Genomic DNA, 17,463 nt, shown 5'->3' on the forward strand with positions numbered 1-17,463 from the left:
TCTGGAAGAGAGCGAACGGTTCAAACGATTCTATCAAGTAGGTAACATCGTCTTTAACGCGACCGTAAACCGTCGTGCTTTCTCAAATTATTTCTCAATTGTCCTTTTTCCCACCTAGTCGTCACTCTAGGTGTGAACACGGTGTATTGTTGTTATTTGTAATATTTTTATTGGAATTTTCAATTCCTTCGAAAGGGTGCGCCCGAAAGCAGGGAACAATGTGGTTCCAAGCGTGTCGAATCGCTTTAGGCGATCGAACGACCCGGTGCATGTAACGAACTCCAAGTCGTTTAATTCGATCGGTGACGCAGCAAGGCAAGCAGTGGCAAAAAATAATTCACGGGTCGCGGAAGTGTACGCTCGCGCAGATATCCCGGATAACACGCACGAGCGTGGTCGACGAGCTGCGCCTCCACTCGACAAAAATGACGGTCATCGAAGGCTTAATTGCTATCTTTGATCTGAAAAACGCAACCGCCGTGAAGCGTCGTCCACGCACAGCGACCCACAGTGAACACGCTCGCCTGTGTATCGTTCATCTTGTCGAACGAAGCCAATGAGCTACGAGAAACGAGCGCGCGACGATCGGAGAAAAACCTCCTGAAACCTGGAACCGTGGAGAAACGCGTTTTCGCGTGTAACCGGCTTTGATTAATCGCTCGGTCGGCTAATAACAGTTTGTCGTGCGTCGACCAACGCGACTAGACCGAGGATTGAAATCTATTAGCGTGCATAATTCCGTTATAGTCCCTGGCAGCTTCATGAATTATGTTAACCCTGCCGCAACGATCGGTGGGCGGTAATGGGTTAATAACACTCGCCGTTTTCCCTGCTTCTACGACGTCCGATTGAGGCACGCGCTCGCGAATCCGCGACGTTCGCTGCATTATTCTCCGGATCGTTCACCGGATCGTTCGTTGAGACTTTCGACGACGATGAATCGAACGCTTCCGTGAGCGGGACAAACAATATGGACCAGTCAGGATGAAGTGGCGTCCCGCTGAGTCGCTAGATAATCGTTCGAGCGAAGCAACGGAATCGTTCGCGACCGGTGACATATCGTGACCCGTCCAGTCGTAATTACGAATTCCGGCAGTGCTTTATTGCTGTCCGACATTCCGGACGCGCCTAAAATCCTTCAGGGTAGTGTACAGTGGCTGTCACAACAGCCAGGGCATAGGTAAAACTGATACACAAGCGTATCGTATACGTTGGTACACTTGGCAGAGCATCGTCAGCGGAGATAAGGGATCTGTTGGCGTTCCAGGTCTGGAGCCATGGATCTGACCTGATCTCGCGACGCGAACATATATGGAGAGGCGACGCGGCGGTGTGCGCGCACCACGAATTCGTGGCACGCAACGCGACATCGTTGCGTGAAAGCCGAGTCACGGATGTACACGTCGATCACGATCGATAAGGCCTCCGAAAGGATAGAGAACGAACGCAGCTTCGTGCTTTTAAAGCACTGCTCTGCCACAGAACGAGAAGTATCCGCTGGAAAGACAGCGGGTGCATTGTCCTGGTTCGTGGCCTCGTGGCCGCGAGAGTGTGCCTTTCCGCGACCAGGTATCACGGTGAACGGTCGAGGTTCAAAGGCGCCGACCGACTGCCACGCTGACGCTGAATTTCGCCAAATAGGTACGCAGCTACATAATGCGCGCATTATATTCAGCAACGGGCAGCCGGCTCGCGTTTGACCGGCCTCCGTGTGTCTTTGCATTCGGACGAAAGGCAAACCGACGAATCGTCGGGTCCTTCTGTTCCTTCTTCGTCGTTTGACCTTTGCTACCAGGAAGGTAACCATTTGTCGAGATATTGGTCGAGAGACTTTCGCTTTTCGTTTTGATTTTTGGAGAAGACGCGCCGGTTTTGCGTATAAGGGAGTGAAAGAGGGACCGACGTTTGCTCTGACTCTCGGGTCCTCTTCCGGGTACTTTGGTAAAGTCGTTTGGGGACGAGATAGGATGGAGGATGTAAATTTGAACTAAAAGGGAAGAGATGTAGAGATTCGAGGCTTTCAAAGTTGGAATTCTCGCAGACAAATTCTAAATTGAACCAGACTTCGACAGTGGAATTTATTTAATTAACGAAAGCGTTTATCTCGAGCGTCGTTAAGCTCATGCCGTTTTCTCGAGCCGCGACTAGTTTCCAATTTCCATCGAAATTCATGTTCTGCCTCTTAAACGTTCTTGAAACTAGCCTCCGGCGCGTACTAATAACACTATTCGATCGATAAGAGACGCACGTCGGTCACTCGACAAAAATATCTCTTGCAGATCGAGTTTCTTATCATCGTACCTTGGAATATGCCGCGTGGGCGCTTTTTGAGATTCTTGAGTCCGTTCGAGCTCAACAAGATCACGCAGAATAGCAACGGCACATCCTCGATGATGTTGAATTGTTAAAGGAAATCGTCATACGGTTTCCTGGAAAAGGGCCGGAATCGGCGGATGTCCGAGGAAACGGATGCGAATCGACGTGGAGAAGGATGCAAAGCGACAGTTAGGACAGGAACACGGTCGAGGAAAGGCGGCGCGTTGCCTTCGTCCGGGGAGCCACAGGGAGAAAAGGAGAGACACGTGTATCAAAGTGAGAGAAGCAACCGTGTGCCACGAGAAGGACGGAAACGGCGAACACGTAGAGGACGACGGATGAAGAAAACAAGAAGAAGCGGAGGATCTCGCGAAGCGAGCCACACAAAACCCGAAGAGCTGGCGAGCGAGACGAAGAGTAAGAGGGACGAGAACCAGCCCGAGTGCAGGCCATCCAGCCACGAAAAGGTGTAGGGCAAACGTATACAGGGTGTGCCATAAAATCGTGTTACTCCAATTTATCTCGAAAACCTGATAAACCGCTTCCGTGATCTAAGAGTCAACCGATGATTAATAATCCATGGTTGAGAAGGTGTAAGAGAGCAAAGTTTCTATAGAGCCAAAATGATATGCGTTTATGCGATACCTGTCGCGTGTTATTAGTCAAGGCTGTCGTTTTAGGTGAAAAAATAGGCGATTCGATGAGGCGGGAAACTATATTTCACGCATGCGATGTTGATAACCTGTCCTCGCCTAATTATTCATTCCTACCTGATATTTGCAGCGGAAAGATCGAGAGTTTCCGTCGGGAACGACAAAATGGCGATTATTTTGTAAATTTTCGATAAGATGCTTGACATTGAAATTGTATCCGAAGTCAGTGAATCGTGACCAAAGACTAGTAGGAATGAAAACGAATAAAACGAAGAAATTGATCGAGAAACGAATTGATTAATCGGCGAATGTCACGGCTACGCTGCTGCTCTAGAACAATGCCGCTCGTCGGTATTGGCCAAACTCGGTCCCTCGCGAAGGTCCATAACGTCTCCAAATAAACTAGAACGAGTCGCATGGAACGAAGCCTGGCAAAAAGAGAAGCGGACTCGCTGGAATGAGCAGAGAGCATACAAATGCATCGCTTAGCGAATGGAAATTTGCGAGCGAGACATCGCGGATCGCCAAGGCTAACTATCGTCGATTTGAAGATCGAGTTGCGATTAAATTTGCCCCGATCCGTCTCGGATGTCGAAAATCGAACGTTTTTGCGTCATAGCGTGTCTTTGATGGAAACAAACGAGATCATACGACAAGGAATAATTGATAATAAATTTCTTCCTAAATCTCCATAAGACATCAACTTTTGCTAATTATTCTTTATGACTCGTTATTAAATTTCTAAATAAACTCTATTTCCATCGTGTAATAAATTGCCAAGGTATTCGTTATAAAATTTCTTGGTTCTCGTGGTTGGTTGAGCTTTGTTTTTTATTAGCTGTCACGGTATTGCCCAATGCGTTATCACTTTCCTTCTCGTTAGGAGAGGCAAGATAGCGCCTTCCTTACTTCCCGGTACGCGGTCGAATCGCCTTACACCTGACGAGCTCGTTGATTGGCCGAGGCGAAATTTCACGAGCGGTCTCTGATAATGTGCTCGCTTTTGGGCCGAGGAAGAGCAGCACGCCCGGGACAAAAACGAGCGACAGGAAAAAAGCCAAAGGAGATAACAGCGTGGGGGGTGAACGAGTACTCGAACGGTCTCCGGAGAGGGCTGCAGAACCGGAATTTTATACAGTGGCGTAACACACTGGGTAATACGCGGAGAATCACGAAACTCCTGGTTGGAGGCTACTGCTCTTGTCTCTTTCTCCTTTTCTCCAATCGTCTCTTTCTCGTACCATTTCGAACACTTGGCTCCTTGCCGTATCTTTCATTTCTTTTTTTTTTCCTTCTTCCTCTTTTTCCCATCTGACCGGGGTCGAGATCTCGCTGTTCGATTAGCCTTTCGACGAGGTGGACTGTCCTCTTATCACGAATGCCTAAGATTCGCTCTTCGCTGGTCAATTAAGTAACCTGCGTTACACGGCTAATTAATTTTGCTGCAATTAATTAAGCTTCGTCTCGTCGAATCGCCAAGTACGTTTTATCTGCTGGAACGGTTCAACGTCTCGATCGTTTTCGATGGTACCATGGCCCGTCATAAATCAAGATAATAACCATGACGCGAAGAATTGGTTAGCGTTTCTTCGAGATCGGTTCGCCAATTCTGCATCCGCTTCACCGCGCCTGACTCGCTTCGAGCGAAACCTTCGAAAAGTTCTCTGCTATCGTATCACGCGAATAATCGTACCACGGTTGATTTTCCAGGGCAATGATTCGATAAAAAACGAGAACAAAGGAGGGCCTAGAGAAAGAATCATCGATAAAGAAGAACCGAAGTCAGGTAATGGTAAGACGAGACCAAGCCACGCGGTGGCGGCTCCTAGCGGCGATGGCCAGAAGTAGCGATGACCTTGCCAAGGTCACCGCGTCCTAACTACACAGAGACCCTTCCCTCGTTCTTTCTCCGTCTCTCTTTCGTCCTACATGGCCCTTATTATTATAAAGCAGTTGCCCTGATTCCCCCGAGGCCGTGTGCCATTCATTCGCCTCTCGTTCGTCTTCTGGCTGGCCTCCTCTCTCCTTCCACCGGCCTTTTTCTTCTCTTCACTTTTTGTCTCGTTACATGCACGGCCTTTCTTCATCGGCTCGCCGGCTTCGACGCTGAAATCGAAACTGCCGGACCGAGGCCATTATTGCATCTCTATTGTGCGACGCTCTGTTTCGAACTGGCTGGCTCGCGATCCAAGCCGCTTCATTTCCCTTTTTCCTGCCTTTCATCGATTGTTCGGCGCGCTCATTCTTACGAGCCGGCACGATCGCGCTTCTCGTTTTTCTCCGTAAAACCAAGACCTTGCGCCCCTCGATTTTCGTCACGAAAGGACGATGGAAGAAGAAACGATACAAAAATTACTCGTTGATAATCGCTGGATATAACTTCAGAGCGAATAACTTACTTTAAGAGCATTCAAGGGTTGATTAAATGTTATTCCAAGACGTTTGGAAGGCTTCAAATGATAAATTAAGGGCGTGTATAGTTCGTTTATGACTAGTTATACGATCAGAAATCTTACAACGTTCCCGCAATATTCGCGCAACTTAAACTATAAAATACATAATGCTCTCGAGTAAAAAATAAAATATCATAGATGTGTATTCATTTTACTGGCTAGCTGTGACAGATACTCGTATATAGCCTCATATGTGTATCGGGGATGGACTTTTACCTGCGATATAGGTATGCCGCGTTCGGTAGACGTATCTCAACACGTGAACCCACTTTACTCGTTTCAGAGGCAAGAACGGGGACTCCTCGACGGTTCAGGAGGCTGGCAACGGTAGCAGTGGCGGAGGATTGGGAAAATGGCTGCGCGAACATTTAGGAGGCGGTTCGAAGGGCGGCCAGGATGGCGGCGTTGCTACGAAAATGACCAGCGGCGTGGCGGTTGAGAGTCCCGGCAACGAAAAGCCCTTCGGGAAGACCATCTATACTTCGCAAAATCTGTACTGTAGTCTGCCGAGGGACCACGGTCGGCATGCTTACAATGGCGGCCGAAAGGCTGGCCACGGGAATTCCGTGAAGCTTCAAGGCCATGATCGACAACGATGCGCCAGCGTGAACCATCACGAGAAGATCACCTTCAGCGACCTTGGTACTTTGACGAGGGGCGGGCCGATCTATGGTAGCGAGGGGAAGACACTGAAGAAACGAAATCGCGATCGACGCAGGCATTCCCTGAACGAGATTCACGAGCAGGGCCGGCAACGTCGTAAAAGGTGAGCGAAAATTCTAATTAATTCCGTCAAACGCACTGGCATCGCGGGAAGAGACCCGCGCGCAAGACAGCGATTTACCGTGGTCGATGCAAACCACAGAGTCATCTTTCTGATCTACGACGACCGCAGATACGCGGCGAGATTAATTTAATTTGTTCAAGCCCACTCGCCTCGTGAGTAACCGTCGCTTTGTTCGTGTTTCGGGGCTAGACGTAATTGAAAACTTGATCATTACGTGGGACTCGACCAAGTTATACAAGGGACGTTTCGTATAGTGGTGGTAAATAATTATACGAATAAATGTATGACAAATGATAGGTTTTTTGCGCTTGGTTTTAACAGTACCTGGATTCCTAGTTACTCCCTTTTCGAATGTTCAAACCCGTTCTTACAGTACTCTTAGTCCATTAAAGGTACTACATATACGTTGTTCTATTATTATTAAAAACGACACGGTGCATTCAAAGTTGCAAAAAATTCGAACGCTCACGCCGCCACGTTTATATCGCTGTAATAAACGACCACCGAGCCGCTGCAATTAATTTCACGCGGTGACTCGCGCCAGAGGCGGTTTTCTTCTTCGCGGCGGTGGTTTTCCCGCGCTAGGGAATCGCTACTCGAAGCACGGTTAGACGATCGTTCCTTTTTGTCCGGGACTCGTCTCGGCGGTCGCGGGAACTTCGCGGAAGCCTCTCCACTTGGGAGACGAAGCCGTTTCTCTTCTCCCGATGATGAACAACGCGTCGAAAAAGGGAATTACGAAGGCTAGCCCGCGGCACGTTCAACACCCTTCGTCCCAACACGGCTTTCGACAAAAACGAAACGAGTCGTTGGCCGTGCGTCGCTCGCGACTAAGATTCCCCGCGTTCTCGTGTTGGGTCCTGGACGCGAGCGCAGCCTCCACGAGCATTGAATCATCAACTGGAAGATTGCGCCACAATGCGTCGAAACGGAAGCGCGTTCCGCTGCGAACAGTGCATCGTCCTGAACGTAACGAGACGACGACGACCTCGAGATTTCGTTTCGACATCGCTTTCCACCGCTGAGAAAACCGACGGGCGTTTCGTAGTTCCTCGGAGATAGAAAAAAAGAAGGAAAGAGTGTCATTGCATTGCAAATTGCCGTACTTTCGTTGCACGTCAGTCAGGCAGATTGTTTCTCGCGGAGAGTGTCGAGTCACCGAACGAGCGCAGATGCCGACGCTTGTACACGCGCGTTACGACAGACCTTAATGCCAATTCATTCGATGAAATTATAAAACACGCGGCACGCCGCGCAAGCCTCGAATCGCGGTTCTGTTGGTCGGCTCTGACCGCTTGCAACACACGGAATTCGCAGTCACGGTATTGTACAATTTCCTGTGGAGGAATACACCCCGCGGGGTGTAACCCCGATTTTTAAGCTTTGCCGAGCGTTGCACGCGTATGTTCCTCTCGACGACTTCCTCGAACACGGACGCCGAGCTGCGATGTCGAATCTCGATGAGTACAGTCAGTTTAATCAATAACACCGGAAGGTACACAGAGACGACGGTACTTGCACTTGGATGCGTCGCGTCTGTTTTAGAATAATATTCTATTCTGTACAAGCTATTGCGACGTAGCTCTTGCTTCCACGTGTCTTCTTTCATTTTTATCTTCGAACTGGATCAACCTCGGGTACTCTGGAACCGGGTACATCAACCAGCCAGACGGTACTCGACTATACTTCAACTTTGTATCTCTACGCTAACAATATCAACAGGATTGCGCTGGATCACAAGAGCCGTCCCGATATTCGCTTCTCGACAACCTTTTTCCTGCCATTTTCTCGCGCACGCCGGCCCCATAACCAGCTGGCGCGAACGAGCAAAGAAACCCTCCACCCCGCGTTCAGATACATATCGACGCTCCTTTCATAGTCCTCGAGATGAAACCACTCTCGGCTAGGATGATTTAACGCGGCAGTTTGCCGGTGCCCCCGCGAATGTCCGGTCATCACGACCATAGTAAGACGCTAGATCCTTACGCCGGTTGTAAGTGTCCACGACTGGTATGCGGCTAGTATGTACGTCTGGGATATATGGTTGTCTTCATACTCATCCTTCGTATAAGGTCCTCTTCATGCTGCACGTAGCCGTGCTCCTCGTCACGGAGAGGATCTGTGCTCGCGCAGCCCGCGAAATACCGATGTAGGCAGAGTTCGTCGGTCCTCGCTGTGTGCTTGGCCAGAGAAAGCAGGAAAGATAGAAAAGGTGAGACGAAGAACGAGAGAGGATGGAAAAGAGACGCGAATAGCAGGGTTGTTGGGCCCTGAATTTACGGCGGAGACCGCGATAACCTCGATAGCCCGACACGGGTATATTGCCGCCCCGAAGACGGTCAGCTGTCTATCGCGTCGCTGTTGCTGCCTCTCGTTGACTTTCTGCGCGTATCCTGCAATTTCGGGAATGCGTTTCTCTTTCCTGGCGAGAACACCGAGAAATCGAATACATAGGTCGGCTTCCACGCGGGATGAAAGTAACGGCGGAGTTTCTTCCGATAGGGAAATTCTCCGCGAAACCAGCCGATACGGTGATCGACAACCGTCCACCGGGATCGATAACGCTGAAACGACACCAAGGGAACCGCCGCGACGGCGGCTGTCACGGTGCCGCCGATCGTATAGGCTGATGGAGCAAAAAAGCGAGCGCACAGAGCACATATTTCTCGCTCTCATATCTGCTCGGTGGTTGTTTATTAATGTTCGACCAGCGCATAAACAATGACTCGAGAGCCGTTCCAGCTGGCTCTCCGGCGAAAAGTATTACGCGCCTGGCGCGCGAGAGTGAGCGCGCTCTATAAAGCACGAGAATATCGTACAATCGGAGGCGGACGTCTCGGTATGTATCCACGTCAATGCAACGTACGACACTGGAAAGTGCTATACCTGTCACCGGCTCGACTCACTCACGTACACGCACGCGTGCCTGTCTATTGCGTCTGCTACCATCGAAAAAACCTTTTAAGTAACGACGTATTCTCACGCGTTTATTCACGAGCCACGCTCGCGGATACGACGCGGCTGCACCTACTTATAACGCGCAGGTGCGAGCCAAGGTTTGTGCTCGTACACACGCGTTTCATCGACGCGGCCGAAACCGTCATGTACACGCTCGGTATGCCCGAGGGGCGTGTAAGAGTGTACATATTCCAATACACTGTCACAAAATAGCCTGATTCGGCGGTGTGTTAACGTATTCGTTAGGCCAGTTACACTGACACGTTCGCGTCAGGCAACACTTGCTCTTCTTCCTTTCTCTGCCGAAGTCTCTTGGGCCAGCTCTCCCTTCCCTGCGTTCTCGAGCCATCGACAAGGCCCTTCGGTGCTCTCCCTACTCTCTCTCTTTATTTTCCTCTTTCTCCGTTCACCTCGCCCTTAAACTCTCTCCTCCGTCATTCGCTTTCCTGCAGGCTCTCGTGAGCTAAATATAGCTAAGGCTGAGATATAAATAGAATAACCCCGCGGGCCAAGATGGCTGGGGTCAGCTCTTGCATCGTCGTCTTCGCCTTCTTATTCTTCTTCTTATTCTTACGCCTTTTCTCCTTCTTTCTCTCCTTCTTCTTCCTCTTCGCCTTCCCAGCTGCTGATTTTTCTTCTGGTTTCTTTTGCACATGTTGGCTGCCCTGAGCTCACCAGGATTTACCTGTCCCCTTGGTGTTCGTACGGCTACTCCAAAGGCTTTAACACCTTCGTGTCCGCCCCGGGCAATTCCATTGGCCGACCTTAGGCCGGAGAGGTCGGTTCCCCCGATAAGAGGTCACCGACATGGGTCCTCGATTGCTCACCACCCTTCACGGAGTCCGAGGTTTCGGCCGTTCGCGTGTTCCGGAGTTTTATTGCTCGCTGCGCTTGATCTTACGTAAAATAAATGCCGGCGCGTTTCGCAGCGAGTCGCGTATCCCTGTGACCGCCACGTAAAAATTTGAATTCCGATCTCGTCGAACCTCCTCGGACGAGATTCGGAGTGAAACGAACGTGGACGGGCATAGCATGACGCAACCGAATGGAACGTCGGAAGAACAGAAAGGGAGAAACGGTTAGATATTCCATTTTCGTAGATTTTCGACTCGTAACTCGAATTCGTATCTTTTTCGACGTTCGAATCGGAAACGTTGCGTCGTTGTAGCTCTCTGGAACACCGAGTTCCAGTCTAATCGGCCTATATTGAACGGCGACCCACGTACGACCTACTGCTTTATACGGTGAATACGGTTCGCGGAATATCCTGCGTTTATCATTCTATACGAGAACTGGAGGTCGCCGGATCGGAACAGGAGAGGCAGCAGAGGAGGAAGAAGAAGAAGATGATGAAGAAAACGAGGAAGACGGCTCGAGGCTCCGTTCGACCCTGGCCAGGGCCGTATCGGCGGGATTAATGGCAGTGACATCCCGCTCGTGGCCAGATGAGATTCTCTGGCTCGGTCGCGAGAACGAGCAGGAGAAAGAAGAGGGGAAACGACGAGGAAAGCAAGCACGGCGAGAGGGACAGACGGGGAGAGAGTGAACGAGAAAGAGAGAGGGGAGATCGGCGAAAAAGAGGAGGAAGGAGATGTCCAGAAGAAGAAGAAGAAGAAGAAGAAGAAGTCGACAACGACGAAGCATGGTGGAGGTGGAGGGCACCCGATGTGAGTCGAGTGCGTTGACCTTAGGATTCGATGCGCGTCCTTGAGGATACCAAGATGGCGGGTTTATGCAACCGGCCACAATGGTATCCGCTGCAGGCTGCGGATCGTCTCTCTCTCGTTGCGTTCTATTTGACGCACGACGCGATTCGACGTGGTTACATTCTCGGGGGACTCTCGTGTGTGCACACTTGCACACGCGTTCTTCCAGCGTTCGCGGCGGTCTCCTTCTCTTGCAGAAGAGCGCGCGGTGGCGCACTCGGCCACACGGGTACACGCGTGCACGCACAACGTGCGTACGACCGGCACCGACATGAGCTTAAAGACGCGCCGTTAAACCCAGTCAGTCCAGTTTCCATCGGCGCAGCCTGCATGGACGAGCCAGGAATACGGCGTCGATTTGAAAGGAAATCAAATCCGTGGAAAGGCCAACGAACGGCTTGGGATGCGCGCGAGAGCATACGACCTCTGCCACTCTTACCACGCGCGCACACCCGTGTACCGATCACGAGAGATATGGAAAAGCGGCCACTATTTTCGATAATCGTCCTTGACGGGTCCTTAGAGCGTTCTCGTGACTCAACTCGTTAAACACCGGTCAAAGCACGTTCGTCATTGGCTCGCCAACGAGCTTGTTCTCTCCGTTTCGAGCAGCTTTTTTCCTCTCCACCTTCGATTCCTTTCGAAGACGTTGTCGTTTTCTTGAAACACTGGTTACAACTCCTACGACTCGTTCTGCCTCCGTGCGACATTTTCTGAATTCCTCCGACGGCGGCTATTGATAGCGGGCAGCGTGGCATTTTTACATGGCCCCAGGTTGAGAGTCGATCGTACGGTTCTTATTAAAACGATCGATCCATCGAGCGTGTACGCGTCCGTTTCTTTTCGGTCTCGATCCTGGGCAGCTGGCCGCGCAGTCGTTGCGTGTGTACTGGCAGCGCACGAAACGTTCGCCGGAGCGGCCAATAAATTTTGTCGCGGTCTGTCCGCCGGCTATAAAGATTCGGGAACTGGAACTCAGGAAATTGGTACGTCAGTGTCATCGGGATGTAAAAACTTGTTTCTTCTTCCTACTGCACACCGAGGCATGTATATCGTGGCGGGGAAAAAAGCCGCGGGGATTCGATACTTGACAATCGAACCATGGCCACAACGACGACCCTCTTCGACCATTCGCGCACTAACTGCGTATGTGTGCGCGCTCGTGAGGGGGAGTTCGAGTGTAATCGTGTGCTCGTGCATACGGCCTGGCATCGAGACACAAGTACATAGTACACCAGTACAGACAGGGTACAGAGACACGTACACAGAAGGTACTTACACATACGCGACTCAAGCAGGGATCCTTGATCCTACAGGAATGCAGTCTTGGCGGCCCACGCGGCCTCAAGTACCCCACTCTCCGTCTCTGTCTCTTGTTCACTTGCCAGGTTGCCTCGTTCCTCTTTCTTCGTTTTCACGAGATCTAATCCCCGTAGGGCCGTTTGTAAAGCAAAGACCAGCATTGGTCGAATGCACGCACCTTTTCGTTATTCCGCATGTTTTCCCCGGTGAAGCGTGAACGCACTGTTACGAGATTGTTAAAAGCGAAAGATACACGCGTGAAGTACCTTAGTAGCGATTTAGTTTTTCGAGTACGAAGGGTAGAAGGAAGATGGTAATCGGCGATTCGGCCGACCGACAGTGACCAAGACAAATCACCGTTACTACTGTTATTCCCGTATCGTCGGTGAAATCTGAACTCGGGAAATCAAACGCGGCAATTTATCAGCCGAGCGCAGATTCCCCGATTAAAATAGGGAAAGATCCTATACGATAAATTGTTCGAAGCGCAGAAATCCAAGCGGGCCTGGTAAATCAAGGGAAACTGAATCCGAGCTTGCGCTGGGTGGCTCGTTCCGTTGGAGCTCTCTCTCGAGAGAGTTGTTTGCTTCGAACAATCGTGTCTACGTTTTTCTCTATGTGTACGCGAGAACCGCGAAAACAAACTGAGGTAGAGAAAGGAGAAACGATAAACGACAAAGGCGAGAACAACGCCCGGCGTGGTCGTACCTTTCGAGATTTTTTGCCACGTATGCGCCGGTTATTAATTCCTGGCCGTTTAACGTCCGGCGAACAGAATGATAGTCGGGTTTCAGCTCGTTGTGTTCCACCGTCACGCGGTTCTCGCGTGATCGAACGAGCCACGTCTCCCATAAATAAACTTTTCATACATCAGCATGGAGACCGTGGCAGCGTGGAATAAAGCACATAGAGAGATGAAATCGTAGCCTGCACACCGCAGGATACGCGGTGCATCCGCACTGACGGTGTCCGGTAGCTCGCAGCGGTTTAATCGACGTCCCGCGAGGAACTTTTCCTCCCAAGCATTTCTCCGACGCGAGACCAGCGCGAGCAGTTAAACAAGCAACACCGTATACGCGCGCCAGCGCGCTCTCGAGAGGGAAGATCATCTTCGATCTTCAAGGTCGACTGCATGCTGCTCGAGGCCTTCTCGAGGAGGCGTCGATCCAGCTACGGCGAATTCGTTCGACTGTTTTCTTCGTCCCGCAGCTGTTTCCTTCCTCCGTATTCACTTACGTTCAGGTGCCACGTTTGCCATCCCTCTCTTCTCGACAGTGCAACGTCTCCGATTACGTACACGCTGAATTTCTGTGCCCGTGTCCCTCGATTATGCGAAACATGACGCCACCCCCGCAGAAAGAAAACTTTAGCGTTGCGTTAGAACACGACGAAGACAAGGTATTTAAATGTAGAAGATGTCGATGAGAAATCAAACGCCTTTCCGATTCTTTCGAATCTCTTTCACCTCGAACGATTACTTTCTTCAATTTCTTTCGTTAGATCACACAGTATAAGTTCGATGTATCTTATTCTTTGGAAGATTTTGGGTTAGAAAGGGAAGAGGAAGAAGCTCGAAGCGAGGAAAGGGAATCAGAAAAAGGAGCAGAGTCCGCGTGGAATGTTATTACGGATCTGTTCGAAGATGATAGGTACGAGGTGGAAGATTTTCACGACGAGAAAGAAGTAGGTGAAGAGGAGGAGATGTCGCCTTCCACGACGGTTTCTACCATCGAGGAAAAGGTTATAAAGGAAGCGCCGAGTCCGGTAGAATCTGAACACGTGTTTGCCGAGATACCTATAGAGGTGCGCATAAACCGTCGTTATCCTTGTAAGTCCCTAGCTGCTCGCAGTATTTCTACTTTTGATCCGGATATTTGCACACAATATGATCGATGCGTTGTAAGTGAAGAAGAAATAAATGACAAAAAGGTTCCTAACATTTCTTTTCTAGAGTCCTGAACGTGAAACGATTATCGACAAATTGAAAGAATTACTCTCCGAAAGATCCAATCTGAAAAGGAAAAATAGGCTGTTGGAAATATGGGTCACTCGAAATATGAAGAAGGTCAGGCTACAATACTCAGATTCATCATTTTCGATGCTTTACATTCCGTATTACATAAGTGCCCCTTTTGGTAAGAAGAACAATGGCACTCGAGTTTGACCTCTTGTTGCATAAGCGATCGTTCGGATAGACTCAGCAACGTATGACACCCTCGGATTCCACAAAGACCCGCGAACAAATGGAAGAGATATACAAGGAAGCGCTGCGCGAATACAAGATGCAGGTCGACGAGATATTGACTCGGGAGGCGGAATTGACATACGAGATGCAGAATTACACGCAAAAGGTTATGACGCTGAAAGAGGAGGATGATCGAATCTACGGACAGTTTCTCAACCGTCAGAAAGAAATATCCGTTGGCTTAGTCTTCTCGAAAACTGGCAGGAAACTGACGGAGAAAATGATGGATAATCTGATACGTCGACAGGTGTTTTTTTACTTGTTCTACCAATTATTCATTCCTTTTAAATCAACGATAATTTCCGAACCTTTTTTATCAGACTACACGACGTTTGATCTTGGCCAGAGATCGCCAGAGCTACGTGTTTCTTCAACATTGTCTCGACGACTTGAATATGCGACTTAAAATCGCTGAAACTTTAGGAGAAGGAATGACTACGATGGATTACGAGGCGCTTCACATCGCCAATTGTGGCTACAAGGACAGATTGGATGAAAGAGACCGTGAATTAGAGAAACTTCGAATCAAGTACGTCTGTATGAACTACGTTTTATTTTAGATGATTTTTCTCGCGACATTTCGATCAGAATCGCAGAAACAGTAAATGGCGTAGCTCAATATAAGGAAAAAGAGGTATGCATAGCGGAAGACATAGAATTCGAGCAAAAAAATCTCGATCGAAAACGCGAAATGAACACCAAAATTCGGGAACGCGTAAACAATGCTCACTTGGCGCTCAATGAGATACGAGAGACTTTGAACGAGAAAAGCACTTCTGCTGGACTCCTGGTGGCTCAGTAAGCATTCTCTATTGAACGTGAAATGTTTTTACTCGATCGATGTCACTGAGTTTTTATTTAGGCAAGAGTTGATAGAAATGCAGAAAATGATAACGATGAAAAAAGAACTGAAAGCCAAGATCGAACTGATAAAGCAGGAGATTGAATTGTACCATCCAATGAAACAGAAGATCAAGAAAAGTTAGCAGTTGCGCGCGACATATCCGTAGAAAATTACTTCTAATAAAAATTTATGTTAAAACGGAAATCGATTGTAGAAGAAAAAGTTATGCTATTTATAGAATTCAATCTAGTCATCTGATTTCTTACATTGTACACCCATGTAACTGTCTCGCTTACCTAGTAAGCAATTTATCACCTTCCTCACTGCATTCGAATGGAGTTTCGTATTCTTTTTGGAATCGTATTAATTTGATCGGTCGTGTCAGACCGCCCACAAAGATTTCAAGATCGATACGTCGATATGATCACGGCTACGTATTAATCTCTTGAAATTTTTTCTCCATCCACGCGGCGACATGTTTTCCCATTGAGAATCGTATTAATTAATTATAGAATCGCGAATGTGCAAGAAAAATGAAACTGCATGAAAATTTCTAGCAGATTTATGTTTCGTCGCACGCGTGACGTGGTTTTCCTGCTAGCTCGTGGCGTCACGTCGAAGATATCGCTTGCATGTAACTAATTTCAAAGTTTTCAGCACTCTTTTCTTTCTGCGCATGCGATACGAAAGTAGAAAACTTATTATAAATTGATTGCTGGAGAGAACTCCATACTAACTCTCTCCCTGTAACCGCTTTGGACCGCTATTCACTTTGTTAATTAAACGATAATCCTGAAATGATATTACACGCACAATGATTTCTATATCTCGTAACACGTACCTACCTTTCCCCCGATGTAAAACGATCACAAAGCCCTCATTCGAATATTAAAAATCCGCCCTCGGAACAGTTAACTAATAGAAGTCGAACGTTCCGTGAAGTAATCTAAAATTCATATTGTATCTTGCTCAATTTTCTAAGTTCTCGAGTTTTCTTGACAACGCGGACCATATATCTTGACTCCTTCGAGTTCGCGAAGCAACTTTGTAGCGGGAGTTTCATAATCGCCATTACACTCGGCGATGAGTTAGCTTCAGATTAGCAAAAGCGCTTCATTGTCAGCGTGTGGGTAGTTTCATTCATTCATTCGTCCACCTACTCGGGAACGGGATTATTTAAAATATTCTAAAGGTTATCCGTACGCTCACGCGTTAAGCTCGCTCCCTAGCGAATCCCGGAAAAGAATCGCGCCTATTAATTTCACGTGGGCGTAGAACGTACTTTGGTTGGTCAGATAAAATCAGGCAAGGGTGGATCTCCTGCTGTTTATATCCAAAGGGCACGGTCATCGATCGGGAATATCGTTTGAACATCGCGCTCGAATCTCGTTCGCATGATTTCGGGCCAATTAGGACCGGCGTTGAAACCATTAATTCTTTTTGGTAATTTGTCCGTAGCTGGAATTGATTTAAGGCCAACGCTGGGTGGAAGGTAAGACGAATGGTCGTCCGTGGAAAAAGAAAAGAGATGACGTGTCAATTAAGCTACCCTACAATCCAGCGGAAAGTTATATGCAAAAGGCCGGGACGCCTAGAAAGATAAATCACGGTAAATCTGGGCTCGAACATGCTTGATCGGACGATTATTTATACCCGTCATTCACGAATCGACGGCTCGTTGACCGTTAATCGCGAACGCGCCCCTTGTCTGTAAATCATTTAACGAGCATAATACACGATACGTTGTAACATCTGCAGTGAATATTCGTTTTTACTTGTGGAAAATTATCATCCATTATTTATCGTAACGAAAGTAGCGCCAGCATCTCACCGTTGCACTTGCTAATTCTTAAGCGTCGACCGTGTGTCCCTTCTGCGGACCGTTAGAATTCGTATTCATCGTCGACTGCCTGCTAACCTGGCGCGATCCATCCGATACGCCAAGGAAATTCTTTTCCTCCTGCCTCCTTAAAGATTCCACTTTCGCACCGTCTCGTATACCTGAGGCTACCGTCACCCATGCGCATCTTCCCAGTAAGTTTGCCTGTTTTCTTCGAAGCACAGATAACGTCAGACACAGAGACTCCTGTTATAAATCTCTTTCCATTCTTCGCCGGATTTGTGACTCTTTTGTGACCGTTTCCGGAACACTGACGGAAAAGCTGGTCTGTGCTGGTATTTCGTCGGGGTCGAACCTCA

At 48.7% G+C, this 17,463-nt stretch overlaps 2 protein-coding genes across 2 annotated transcripts in view; both read left to right on the plus strand.

Annotated features, from left to right (window-relative positions):
* LOC122569287 overlaps window positions 1-17,463 on the plus strand; it is a 164,472-nt gene that overhangs the window by 15,765 nt on the left and 131,244 nt on the right. Inside the window, exon 2 of the mRNA XM_043730100.1 lies at window positions 5,706-6,188. Within this exon, the coding sequence (XP_043586035.1) occupies window positions 5,706-6,188 (483 nt within the window). The remainder of the gene's footprint in view (window positions 1-5,705; window positions 6,189-17,463) is intronic.
* LOC122569291 (testis-specific gene 10 protein-like) lies at window positions 13,877-15,406 on the plus strand. Its single transcript, XM_043730114.1, has 6 exons — window positions 13,877-13,978; window positions 14,127-14,240; window positions 14,371-14,667; window positions 14,741-14,949; window positions 15,009-15,218; window positions 15,283-15,406. The coding sequence occupies exons 1-6, from the start codon at window positions 13,877-13,879 to the stop codon at window positions 15,404-15,406; spliced, it is 1,056 nt and encodes a 351-aa protein (XP_043586049.1).

This window comes from Bombus pyrosoma, linkage group LG7 (genome assembly GCF_014825855.1).
Source record: "Bombus pyrosoma isolate SC7728 linkage group LG7, ASM1482585v1, whole genome shotgun sequence".
NCBI classification, from domain to species: domain Eukaryota; kingdom Metazoa; phylum Arthropoda; class Insecta; order Hymenoptera; family Apidae; genus Bombus; species Bombus pyrosoma.